Genomic DNA, 13,596 nt, shown 5'->3' on the forward strand with positions numbered 1-13,596 from the left:
CTCGGCTGTCGTGCTAAAGACTTGTACTCCAGAACTAGCTGCGCCTCTAGCCAAGCTGTTCCAGTACAGCTACAACACTGGCATCTACCCAGCACTGTGGAAAACTGCCCAGGTATGTCCTGTCCACAAAAAACAGGAAATCCAATCTGGCTAATTACCGCCCCATCAGTCTACTCTCAATCATCAGCAAAGTGATGGAAGGTGTCGTCAACAGTGCTATCAAGTGGCACTTACTCACCAATAACCTGCTCACCGATGCTCAGTTTTACTCACCAATAACCTGCTCACCGATGCTTAGTTTTACTCACCAATAACCTGCTCACTGATGCTCAGTTTTACTCACCAATAACCTGCTCACCCATGCTGAGTTTTACTCACCAATAACCTGCTCACCGATACTCCACTCGGCTCCAGACCTTGTTCCAAACATGGCCAAAAGAGCTGAATTCCAGAGGTGAGGTGAGAGTGACTGCCTTGACATCAAGGCAGCATTTGACCGAGTCTGGCATCAAGGAGCCCTAGTAAAACTGAAGTCAATGGGAATCAAGGGAAAGACGCTCCACTGGCTGGAATCATACCTAGCACAAAGAAAGATGATTGTGGTTGTTGGAGGCCAATCATCTCAGCCGCGGACATCGCTGCAGGAATTCCTCAGGGCAGTGTCCTAGGCCCAACCTTCTTCAGCTGCTTCATCAATGACCTTCCCCCCATCATAAGGTCAGAAATGGGGATGTTCGTTGATGATTGCACAGTGTTCGGTTCCAATCGCAACTCCTCAGATAATGATGCCCGCATGCAGCAAGACCTGAACAACATTCAGGCTTGGGCTGATAAGTGACAAGTAACATTCATGCTGCACAAGTGCTAGGCAATGACTATCTCCAATAAAATAGCGTCTAACCCGCAGCGCCTCTTGATATTCAACGGCATTACCATCGCCGAGTCCCCCAACATCAACATCCTGGGAGTCACCATTGAACAGAAACTTAACTGGACCAGCCACATAAATACTGTGGCAACAAGAGCAGGTCAGAGGCTGGGTATTCTGCGATGAGTGCCTCACCTCCTTACTCCCCAAAGCCTTTCCACCATCTACAAGGCACAAGTCAGGAGAGTGATGGAATACTTTCCACTTGCCTGGATGAATGCAAATCCAACAACACTCAAGAAGCTCGACACCATCCAGGACAAAGAAGCCCGCTTGATTGGCACCCCATCCACCACCTTAAACATTCACTCCCTCCACCACTGGTGCACCATGGCTGCAGTGTGTACCATCTACAAGATGCACTGCAGCAACTTGCCAAGGCTTCTTCGACAGCACCTCACCATGCCACGACCCCTACCACCTAGAAGGACAAGGGCAGCAGGTGCATGGGAACACCACCACCTACAAGTTCCCCTCCAAGTCACACACCATCCTGATTTGGAAATATAACACCATTCCTTTATCGTCGCTGGGTCAAAATCCTGGAACTCCCTCCCTAATTGCACTATGGGAATGCCTTCACCACGCGGACTGCAGCGGTTTAAGAAGGCGGCTCACCACCACCTTCTCAAGGGCAATTAGGGATGGGCAATAAATGCTGGCCTTGCCAGCGACGCCCACATCCCAGGAACGAATAAAATAGTGCTATTGTGACCTCTAATTACAGAGTAGTCTGATTTACCTGAAAATTTAATATATTTCAACAGATTATGCCATTTCATCTTGAAAGGGTTACCAGTAACCACAACTGACGAAAGTTGATACAACACAATGCTAGAGATACACAGAACACAGATCTACACGGCACTATCTGGTATTTTATCTTGCTGATATTAGTTAGGAGGTTAAGGTGACCTGGCAGGCAGTGTTCAACTCTGAGCCGGAGTTCAAATCCACATACTGACTGTCATTTATACTCAGACGAGTACAAGTTCTCCTGTTTTAAGTTGAGGTTTTCAGAGGGAGTAAAAGGTGAATGGGAGGTGGGGTAATTTCTCTTCCCTCACAACTGGTGCTCGCTGCCTGTCAGCTACTTGGCTGTGATGCTCCCACAGTAAGATCAAGAAATAGCACTGCTGATCTGTGGAGATTTCAAAGGGCTGGGTGGTGTTGGCTTGGCAACTGTAGATGGTGAATGCAGGTACGAAATGAAGGGAGGGGAAATAACTAGTTAGCTTTACTACTTTTCCTTTCCAAATCTAGATCCTCAGTGGAATTCCACTGGAGACAAGGGCTGATTTACGTTTTAACTCATCTGCCTTTCCACCCTCCAGGTAAGTTTTATTGACTGCCCAAAAAAATCTGGGCAATAGATATTTACCAATATTGTTAAAAATACCCCCAGCACCATCTAGTTCAGTTACAATCTAAACACCTGCCAACATAGCAACAGAAGAAAGGCTAATTTCCCCTCCAGTCAGATCCAATTTGAAGGATGGAAGAAGGCATTCACACTTGAATCTCAGCAAGGTTCAATTTAGCTGTTTCTCCTTCAGATTGTTGGAGCATCAACATGAAATGCTATAAGATGTAGGTTTGTGCCTGTGATCCATTACACATTTCAGTTGTGCCAGCGAAGGGAAGCTCCAAGCAAACATCAGTTGCTTCACCACATAGAGGACAATAGAATGGAGAATAACTGTGTTTTGCAATTAATCACGAGGGTTTCGTCTAGAAATAGAGTTTAGTGTAGTCAGGTTTAGCCAAGGCCTGCAGTGTAGCCTAAGAGGCAGACAAGCCAAATAGAAGAGGCTGCATGGGTAGGGGTGGTCTGTGAGACCGTAATCCAACTGCTTCACGTGACATCAGGAAACAGCAGAGCATAGCTTAGGTGGTTTACTGTCATCTGAACCCTGTCATTTAATTATAGTCTGTGAACGCTAATATTTTTTCTAAAATATGTGTATGTGTTTTGTAGTTTTTTTCTGGTACCACTGCTATTTTTCAACTGCCATTGAATAGTGACATAAAATGACGTGAGATCTCACAGAATATTGGGTTCTTTTATCTGGTGAAAAGTGATTTGCCATCCTCAATATACAATAATGTAAAGGAACACTGCACACTTAGTAGAGTTTACTGTCTGAATATGCTGCACTATGCCAGATGGCACATAGCATGATACAGCACCGAAGGAATCTATTCGGCCCATTATGCCTGTGCCGGCTCTTGATAAGAGATATCCAACTGGTCCCACACCCCTGCTCTTTCCCCACCTAGCCCCGTAAATTTCTTCCATTCAAGTATTTATCCAATTCCCTTTTGAAAGTTACTTATAAATTTGCTACCACCACCCTTTCAGGCAGTGCATTCCAGATCACAAGAACTCACTGCGTAAATTACTTTTCCTCATGTCGCCTCTGGTTTGTTTGCCAATCACCTTAAATCTGTGTCCTCTGGTTACCAACCCTTCTGCCACTGGAAACAGTTTTTTCTGATTTACTCTATTTATGATTTTGAACACCTCTATCAAAGTGTGAGTACATGTGTGATAGTGAATTTTAAGAATAAAGATGGATTACTAGATAGACTAACACTTCACCTGTGTGCTCTCGTGGGGTGATTTCAGAAAAGTTATCAATAATTCTTCAGATTGCCTAACACGAGTAAATACACCAGTCTGGTCTGATGTGAATTAGTTGAGATCTTTGAGATCAAGTGGACTGTATTGTTAAAGCTGTCAGACCAATGCCAACTTAATTTTTCAAAACATCTATTGACATTTTTAATTCCACAAACGAAGCACTAACTGCTATTTATCACTACATCAGAGCAGTAAGAATTACCCAGGAAGGGAATCTGTGCAGAGGAGGAGTTGGTGGTTTGTTGTTGGGAACTTTGCCTGTGCTGTCTCCTGTTTCTAGTTGCTCCTCTGTGATTTGGGCTTCAGATGAATCATACAAAAACATTCCCTCATCATAGCCGGTTTCCATTTTCTCCAGAATATCATTTTCACCTTCATTGATATCGATGTCCGTCTCTTCATGACGCATTGGCCTCACCATACTAATAGCATTTCGGTTTCTGCCAAACAGACGATCAGTACTTAATTGAGGTTGGCTTAAATGTTTCTTTGCTTTGGCCACACTTACACTAAATACATTAGGAGCCCTTAATTTCGGAGGTGTTAAGTTAGAGAATGAATTTGTCTCAATTAAGGAATGTGTGGGCTGGGTACTGGTGGCTGTTGTAGGGGTTAGATGTTTTGGTGTAAATGCTGATGTTAGAATTAGGTTTGGAGTATTAGTTTCACTAGATGATGAAGAATCTAGCCTTTGGGATTCAAATTTCTTGTTTAACTCATCAGAGGAACTATCATGATCCATTCTTTTAATCAGTATTTTTGAGCTCATTATTATGCTTGGAAAATGATCCACTACCTGTAGAGTTTCAGTATTTGCAACTGCACCTTGTAAGGGTAGTTTTTGCTTAGCTTGATGAACTACTATACCCTCATCATCAAAGGCAGAGTTGCTGTCGTCAGATGTAGTCAAATAGGTGTCACTCCCAATGTGACTAAGTCTGATGCCTCCTTCTGATGTGTGATTGGAGAGGTTTGACAAACATTTGGATTTTGGGCATTTTTTCCTTTCTTCTTCTTCATCAGAACTACCGTCACTCAAAGACATAAAAGCTGTGCCTTCTTCTTTTGGTAAAAGCTGATGGCTTGTCTGTCCTTTTCTACCTTGCAGTTCGGGTACACAGTTGTTCTGAGAGAAACCCTTTTGATCTGTTTCAGTATTCTGAACGGAATTCATATGGGGCCTCTTGTTCATTTCCTTTTCTGAAAAAGGTAAATATACAAGTTACATTATGTTCATACTTTTTTAAGTCACTTGATATGACATAAGTTGGTGCATTGATGCATTGGGTTAGAGGTCCAAAACAGTGTTGGACAGGTTCATGCATTGCTTCCCCACACCTTGAGTTCCTAATCTCAAATGTACTGAGGAAGGCACTGAGTAGAGCTACAAGGAAGTCTCCTTCTGCTAATTCTATTCACTTCACTGCATACATATATCACTCAATGTTGTTCACCAAATATAGTCAGTAATAAATTTAATGTAATTTTTCTGTTCAGTTGTATAACTGATCTAAATCCTTCTATAAGTGGTTAATTGCATCCTCTGTCCCTATTACACTGTCTATTTTAATACAAATTTAATCAGATTACCTTTATTTTTAATAAACTCCAAGGGGTAAAAATTGGGTAGCGTCCCGAGAGGGAGGAGGGGCACTACTGGAAGTGCCCCTCGTCCCTCTTGGGGCGCTGCTAGCCAATATCGCGGCACATGCTGCGGCACGTCGCGCCGTGGTACTGCAGGCCTTCCTCCCCTTATTAAAGGGGAGGGGCCTGGCGCAGTGCATCCAGGCGCCCAGCAGGGCCACCAGGGATTGGGAGTGCTGGCAAACGAGCCCGGCAGTCAAGAGGAGTGCCGGGCTCACGGAGAGCAGCCGGCACCCCGCGGGAGGGCTTCACGGGGGCTGGGATGGCAGAGGAGGCAGGTGCTGGCAGGCCGTCAGCAACAAAAATGGCCGCCCGCCACCTCCCGTATTAACTAGCGCCGCCCCGGCCGCAGGCAGGCCCCCCTGACCCCGGCGGACATAGTGTCTGGCGGTAAGTCGGGGGGCGCCACCCAATATTACAGCCGGGGCGCGAGCCATGCACTGCGCACGGCGATTACGTCATCGCCGACGGCACAGCACCGTGTGCTGCTAACAGTTAGTGCCGCCTCTAACCTCCCGCTGAATTTCGCGGGAGGCGTTAACGGTGCTGCACCCAGGTGCTAGTTGATTTGTGCCCCGTTAGTGCCTTCTAGGGCGCTAATGGGAGGCACAAATCAACCGAATTTAGCCCCCCTAATGTCATCATATATTAATTGAATTATATATTCATTAAATTATATATCAATCCTGTTATTACATAAATGATGAATGCTAAAAACTTTAGCCAGCATTGTCCTCTTCTTGGGCACCTCAGGTATGGACCAATGATCTTCATCACAAACAATGATAAAAAGAGTGCCCTGTTAACTAACACTGTGCATGTTAATTCAGTTTCCTCACAGACATTTTGGATTTCCTGGAAAGACTGAACAAACCACCTAAGGATTCAATATCATTTTTTTTTAATTATCTAGAATGAAAACATTTAAAGAGATGAACTGAAGAAAGTCGGTGTTCATTTTCATAAGTGAAACATTTGTTTAAATTTTTTATGCTTGTAAATGTGTTCTGATTTTCCAGCCCGCACAGCCTTCTTTATTGCACATTTTACAATAATTTAAAAAGGATTCCATCTACCTGTAAATTTTATGTCCAGTAACCCAGCTTCTAGGGTATTCTGCTGAAGACTCCTGGGGTTTCCTTTAAAGTATCCAAAAGTCAGGCTGCTAAGCCGTTGTGCTTCCCCTGATGTTTTGCTTAAGTCAGATGATGACTTTTGTCCTCGACTCCCTGTTAGGGCTGAAAGAAAGTGACAGACAAGGCACTGGTTATTTAAGTATGACTCTAGATGATTCCTGACTGCAGTGCAAAAGTGATCTTATTGCCTAAGAGGTGGAAATAATAGATTAATTGGTATCAGTGGTGGACATGAGTACAGTATTGCGCAGGAACCGCATTTTCCACTCTCAGTCAAACATTTTCTAGGAAGACTTTTTTTTGTTATTGGACTGGGGAAGGGGAGTGGCGGGGGGGGGGTCACCAGCTCTGCACTCAGCAAGGTGAGGAATGCTAATGGTGAAGAATAGAACATTTCCAGGTTTTACACCTAGCACCAGCAGCAGGCACTTGCACATCAGGTTTACCATGATGTACAGTAAAGATTTTCCTCTACTCCAGAGGTTCTCAAAATGAGATATGAGTCTCCTGGTGAGGCAGTGGCCCGTCCCAGCGGAGGCAAGAACAGGATATTACTGGCACACTCATGTACATGTGAGGAATTTGTACATGAAAAATGGGCATCGTGAAAACAAAAAGCTTGACAAACGAGTGCAGCTGTGGATTCTTAAGAGTCAATCAATATACACTCAAATGCCGTGCCTGAGCAGGTCAGTGAGCCAAGTTGGCTGAAATTATATTGTAGATCCTAACTTAAACCATGCTCGGGCATCTTGGTATGGTATTTGTATTTAAAATGTTCCCTAAATGTGGGGCGGGGTAATACATCCAAATTAACTTCAGAATACAGTTTGCGATTCTGCTTATCCGTCACCTTAATGTGAGTAAGTCATAAACAAGCCAAGTGCTTTAGTTTTATTTATAATGCTAGTGATTTTAGAAAATAGAAATTAGGCACCCTTTTGAGAAACAGTCAGTGCTGTAATGTGTTTTTTGATCCTAGAGACAACGGTTTCAAACAATAGCTATACTGGATTTAGCTATAACCTAGCAGTATACACAAGCCATTGACAGTAAATATCCTAATACCTAAATCCTAACTCTTAGGTCTATGGAAATGGCTTTTAAGGCTGTCAAACTTGGGTCATCAGACAGCGCTTACAGGTCCGAGTCCGCGGATGAGCTTCCAACCACAAATGTGATGAGTCTCAGTGGGTATTAGCTGGATCGTCAATTGCCAGCAACTTTACAGCAACATTTGTCGGCAACAATTGGTGCTGAACGGCAGCTCTGATTGTGCTCGACTTCACCGGCAGCACTGGGAAATGCTCTAAGTGGCCTGTCCCCACAGTGTGGAGAGATACTGAGCACGGGTTTAAGAAGAAACAAGATGACCATGGCAGAACATTAGGAGCAGTGCAGGCCAAAAAAATTATTGCATTGCAAGTTAAGATATTAAAGTGACGTTCAACATAGACACTGAAATGTTGGCCCTGAATTTCCAGGAAAGTTTCAGCGTAGCTACGCATTGGAGCACCATTTTTTCTGAGGAAGCTCTGTGTGTAACTAATTTACAACGGTTTTACGCTGAAACATCGCTACGTGCTAATTTCCTCAAAGCGATTGTGTCACTCGCGAGATATGTCTACTGAAACCCTTTGCCACTGATTTGCATAGCCCCGCCCCACACGAACTACCCGCTCACGTGAAATTCCAGAATTTACGCGAATGAGGCACTACATTTAAAGAAAATGCTGTCAGTCTCAGTGCACCCGAAATTTTTCGGACCTTGGCCCTCCCCCGTTCAGAAGGACTAAACATTGGAATGGCCTTTCCAAAGGACATATGCTAAATGTGGGGTAGGGTAATACATCGCAAGATCGGCACAAAAATGGGCGTACATTTTGGCTGAATTTTAGCATAAGTTGGATCAAGGAAATTCCAGCCCGTCAATTTCAGTGGTGAACTGAGGGGAAATGGACATGATCCACACATCTGGAGTAATTGCCCTACTTTTATAATATACTGGTATTGATACACAGTAGATTGCTGAATTTATTCAGTGAATCACGAATATCTTGGGAGAACTTGGCTCTTACCTTGTAACTTGGTCTGAAGGGTTTGGATGTGTTCTATCTGTTGCTGATTGGTAAATTTAAAATTCTGATTTTCAGTTTCAAGCTGTGAGCAAAGAGAGGATATTAAATCCTATATATGTCTCTACATTAGAAACAGAAAATTGAGGAAGATAAGCACCTTTGGTTTACCTAACATGCTTATAAAAATTACATTGCATAATAATGTTAATATAACTTTATTCTCCTAAACACTAACATTGTAAGTACAGTCATTATTGAGCCAGATTGTATTCTAGATATGCTTCCATCAATAGAAATAGCCTCATGAATAGAAAACAGTAACATAATTAAGTTCATATGAAATGCCACATAAGTCGCACATAACTTTTGCTAATATGAAATTCTATAAACCTTTTTGGGGGGGGATTTTTGTTCAATAACAATAATTTTCAATTTTATAATGAGCAGTTTAATGCAATTCGGAATACATTTTCCAAAACAGAGCAACTTAAAAAAAAATTGCAAATGTGCTATGTAACTCAAAAATTCCAAAAAGAAAAAAAGTTAGAAACAATCAAATACAAAGCTACATTTGCCCAAATAGTTCAACATGTAGTGCCCAGTTTTTCCTATAAATATACAGCAATGCTTAGGTACCTCCTGCAGCTTCATTGTCACCCAATCCTTGATTTTAGCTGCTTTCTCTTCTATTATTTTGGCCTCCTGTATTCGTAGATGCTTCTGAAACCCAAAAATGTATCGTCAACCTTCTGTAAATTTCAGTGCAACCCAACACATTGATAGTAGGCAAGCAAAGGGTTATTTCAGATGAACATATACAAGGGAGTAAAAGACAAATGTATATGGGGTATGATGGAATCATCAGTTGATGCCATTTTTGTGCATAGTGTAGGAACGGAGGTTCCTATCTGAATAATGAAGTCCAACGCAGTGAAACGAAATAATCAAGCTTTAATATACAAACAACTTTAACTAATAAAACTACAAGAGCAGATGTAAGCAGGTCTGTCCAGTCTCACAGCCTCTCCAAGACTGCCACTAAATACGGGAACCCGACGTCATGACGTCATCACGTTCTCCGCGCCAACTGGGGGTCACGTGATCGGCGTCATGACGTCATCACGCGGAAATACAAGAAACTACACACAGCTTAAAGGTGCAGTCCTCAACTGCACTACAGAGTAGTTAAAGGAATGATTATTGTTCAGTGTCTCTTGGTGGCTCCGCCACAATAGTATGGTGGTTTTGGTCCGTTGTAATATCTTTAGAATGTGCTATATTAATCTACACAAATCTTTTAAATGACTATATTTGGTATAAAATGTGTGGAAAGCATGTTTATTGAGCATTTATCAAAGAAGAAATGCATCGTATTACATACACGAATGCTCACTTGAACCAACGAAGATAGATTTCATTTATATCACAGATGTTCCAGTTCTAGCTTTTAAAGCTGAAGCTGGTAACTCAAATAGCACTGTTTCTTACCCATGCTCCTTGGTGGGAATGAAACAACTATAGGGAACAACTGCTCCCTTTCATTAAATTACAGAGCAGTAGGGCAATCTGCAGCGATGTTGCTTACGCTAAAGGAACATGAGTTAAGAACCACTGTCATTTCAACCTACACGCTGTATACTCTTTAGCATAAGACGAAGCTAGACCAGGAAGCAGTTTCACCGATCTACCTTTAATTATGCTGAAGAGCATGTACAGGAGTGAATAGATATTTATCAGCATAAGCTTGCTTACTCCCCGGTGTTTTAGACCTGGGACTGGGTGGGCTAATAAGGTGTGAAATTATGTACCTCCCTTCCACTACACATGGTAGAATATATATACAGTATATATATATATTTAATTTAATTTGAGTCAGTTGTGCTTCAGAATTCAGTTTGACTACATTACTCATCTCTGCTACCTGGACACGTTTTTGATATACAAGTGCTGTTTGACTGCCTTTAATCCCTATTTCCATTTGTCATTAAAACAGAATTAAAGTTCCCCTGAAAGCTCAGCATACATCTGAACCACACAGAACAGAAGGTCCACGGTCAGGTCTGAGGCTGTGCTGAATTAACTGATCTCAAAAGGGTTGGCAGCAAGGGCGTTACAATTGGTTTTAAAGCCTCTGGGTTAGGGAGGGGAAAAATCAGTCAGGGCCCCCATCCTTGATCACTATCTAATGGAAGCTGTATGTGTGTGCACCTCAGTAGAGGACAGGAACTGGTTTGGCTGCGATACCTTTCACAGTCGAATACCTTGCCAACGCTCATGTCTAATCTGAAACATGAGAAATGGCGACTTGAACAAGATACCCAAGAGTGCCTGGCACCCCAGCAAACTTCAGCACCTCAGGAGCAGTGGCAATAAAAGAAATAAATAGAAACACTACGGGGGTAATTTTGACTTTGGGTGACAGTGTAAAATGGGTGATATCGATATCAGCCACCAGTTATATATCTCTCCCAATTTTCATTTCCATTGAAGATGTGGAGGACCCAAGTTTAAATAAATTATTTCCTCCTTTAAATGTTGCCGACGTGCACACCTGCCGCCAGCACTACCTTATTTCCCAATATAGTGGGTGGTGCACTTCTGGCCGGACATGTACGATTGCTTCCTGCCCATCATATTGGTGGCTTAGTAGGCCAGTTAGTGCCTGAAAAACAGGTGCTGGGCGGCCGAATTTATAGACCTAAACCATTGGTTTAGGAGCCCAATTGAGTGTCAATGATCATCTTGGTGGTCTCATGGCTCTGGTTTGTACCTTATCTCTGCAGGCTTGCTGGGGTGATGGAGGGGTGTCATTTGTGGTGGGGTAACCCTTGGCCCCTTGCACCCATCCTCTAATGTTTTGTGACGGGTGGAATAGTGGGGGGATGGTTGACTGGAGCAGAATGAGGGAATCGTGACAGCTGCCTGGAAACTTGGCCCAGAGCTGCATTATTCTGTGGAGGCGATGACTGACCAGCTGCTCATTGATGGAATGAAATCCTTTCCTGTTCACAAATGCTCCTGGCTGGTTTCCTGGTATTCTAATGGTTACATGTGTACAGTCTCTGACCCCCCGACACACAAGGGAAGCCAGCCACTGCAATAAATCCCAGAGCCTTTTCATTCTGATTGCTAGGTTCCATTGGGAAAGTAATTCTGTTATTGGCCAAGGCATTGGTGATCTGCTTGATGCATTTATGAACAGTAGATTGAGGGACGTGAGTTATGTCCACTGTAGCATCCTGGAAAGGTAACTTTCACTGTTAAAGGCAAAACATGGCCTCCTGGGCCAGTAGGCAGTAGGTCTTCTTGCAGGAGGCTGCAGAACTCTGTGGCAGCCCGTCTGGAGAAACTTGACTTTTTTATGCACTGCTCCTCAAACAATACAGGTAACTCACTGTAGGCCTGTATATCCTATGCGCAAGTGATGTTTTCTTCACGCAGCCCTCCTCACCTGTTGTCTAACATGCCCAATTGCTGTTCCTTGTAGAACGCAGTCACTAAGGCAAACTCTCCTGTATAATTTCAAAAAACACAATAGCGACCAGATCCCTATGATCTGAGTGTTTGCAGGTGAGTGCCCCTTTAAATATTGCTCCCAATGGCCCCTTGGAAACTAATCCTGCTAGGTTTTACTCAGTGGGTTCAGTGCTGGGCGGAACATCCGTTTTTGCATGTTAAGATCGCTTCAGGGTCCTAAAAGTATCATGGCCTAGAAATTGGGTCACGTAGCAGCCTCCTAAGGCCTCAAAGCGGCGGGCAGGAAGTGCGGCGCACGCCATAAAGGGTAAGGACAAACAAGAGGCGTACTTTACCCACACCTGAAGCAGGTGCTAGGCCGTTTGCATGTGCAAATAAGGGGCCTAACGACTGCTTCAGGTCCCCGCTGCAACATTGATTTGCCTTCCCCGAGGCCCGTGAACCCACCCAGGCCCGCGATACTTCACTTACCTGAGGGCCACTGTGGCGCTAGCAGCGGCCCAATCTTCGTTCCTTCTACCCAAAGGGCTCCTCCTGAAACACTGGCTTCATGGTAAGGAGGTCCGAGGCCCAATATTTGGCGCTCCTCGGACCTCTCCATTCTTGCGCAGGGTACTGACCCAAAAATGGGCCCTCCCGAATTTCTAGGCCTACATATTCATGAGGCTTCTGCTTGCTTGTGGCGAGTGCCTTAGGCGTTTAAAGAACTGTGTGATTAAGAAACAAGCAGGAAGTCTCCCAAAGCAATTTTAACTCCGCTACCACGCAGTTCCCGGGTTAAAATTGCCCTTTTAATGTTTAGTTAAGCCTCATCAAACTGTAACGCACAGTATCACTGGATATATATTTTTAAGGCTCATACAAAAACTTCTGCAGAATGAACGTGGCTCTTGGCTTGAGTTCACGGAAAAGCTCAAACCATTTTTACTTCCCCTTTTAGGAAGTGTCTGGCTGCTCCACCCAATGGCTCCATCTGTTGGCCAAGCCAGGACTTACAACTTGTTGTCTGCAATTGCCAGTGTTCCACAATCATTTTTTGAAATTTATATCTTTATAAGTGAATTTTTGTTCTTATTCGCATGAAGGATGCCAGTATTTGGAAATGTATCACTTCGCCTCTTCATACAGATGAAAATATACCTGAATACACCAAGGAAATTGCCAATTTAGTGCAATTAATGTAGGATTTTACAGTGTCGGCTGGCATCTCGGTTGAGACTACCGAAACCCATTTTATGTAGGATCTTTACATTCCAGACATGAAAAGAAAGTTGTTCAAATTTTGTGCGCATTAAGCTGCAGAAAGCTAATGCTTCGAAATGGAAACTAGTCCCATGTTCTACCACTGTCACGGTCACTGTAGTGCATCAGTATGATACATATTTAATATAGGCCCCAAAATTGTGTGGCTTTTCTGGCAGATTCCCACCTTAAATGGTGGGAGTTTGCTGAAACAGCTACAAACTCGGTGGAATTACACAGTAGGTATAATCCTGCATAACTGCCAGGATCACGCCTCTGCAGATTTTAATTAAATGATTGGAAAGCAATTTTAATAAAAAGTGTACCCACTGGGATTCTTTTAAAAAAAAAATTGATTCTATTGGCCCAGATTTTGCTGAAAAAATAAGAGTGCCTGATAATGATTAATGACTGCCAATTAACCTCACTTGCCCAGAAAATGAACAA

The 13,596-nt window shown here is 43.3% G+C and overlaps 1 protein-coding gene across 1 annotated transcript in view; it reads right to left on the bottom strand.

The window, feature by feature from the left end:
* plekhh2 (pleckstrin homology domain containing, family H (with MyTH4 domain) member 2) overlaps positions 1 to 13,596 on the bottom strand; it is a 146,138-nt gene that overhangs the window by 65,289 nt on the left and 67,253 nt on the right. The window contains exons 5-8 of the mRNA XM_085980626.1: positions 9,067 to 9,150; positions 8,431 to 8,512; positions 6,293 to 6,454; positions 3,775 to 4,772 (exon numbers count right to left, since the gene is read on the bottom strand). Of these exons, the coding sequence (XP_085836752.1) occupies positions 3,775 to 4,772; positions 6,293 to 6,454; positions 8,431 to 8,512; positions 9,067 to 9,150 (1,326 nt within the window). The remainder of the gene's footprint in view (positions 1 to 3,774; positions 4,773 to 6,292; positions 6,455 to 8,430; positions 8,513 to 9,066; positions 9,151 to 13,596) is intronic.

Source organism: Somniosus microcephalus, chromosome 3, assembly GCF_052327205.1.
Source record: "Somniosus microcephalus isolate GS21.2 chromosome 3, FLI_Smic_1.0, whole genome shotgun sequence".
Lineage (NCBI taxonomy): Eukaryota > Metazoa > Chordata > Chondrichthyes > Squaliformes > Somniosidae > Somniosus > Somniosus microcephalus.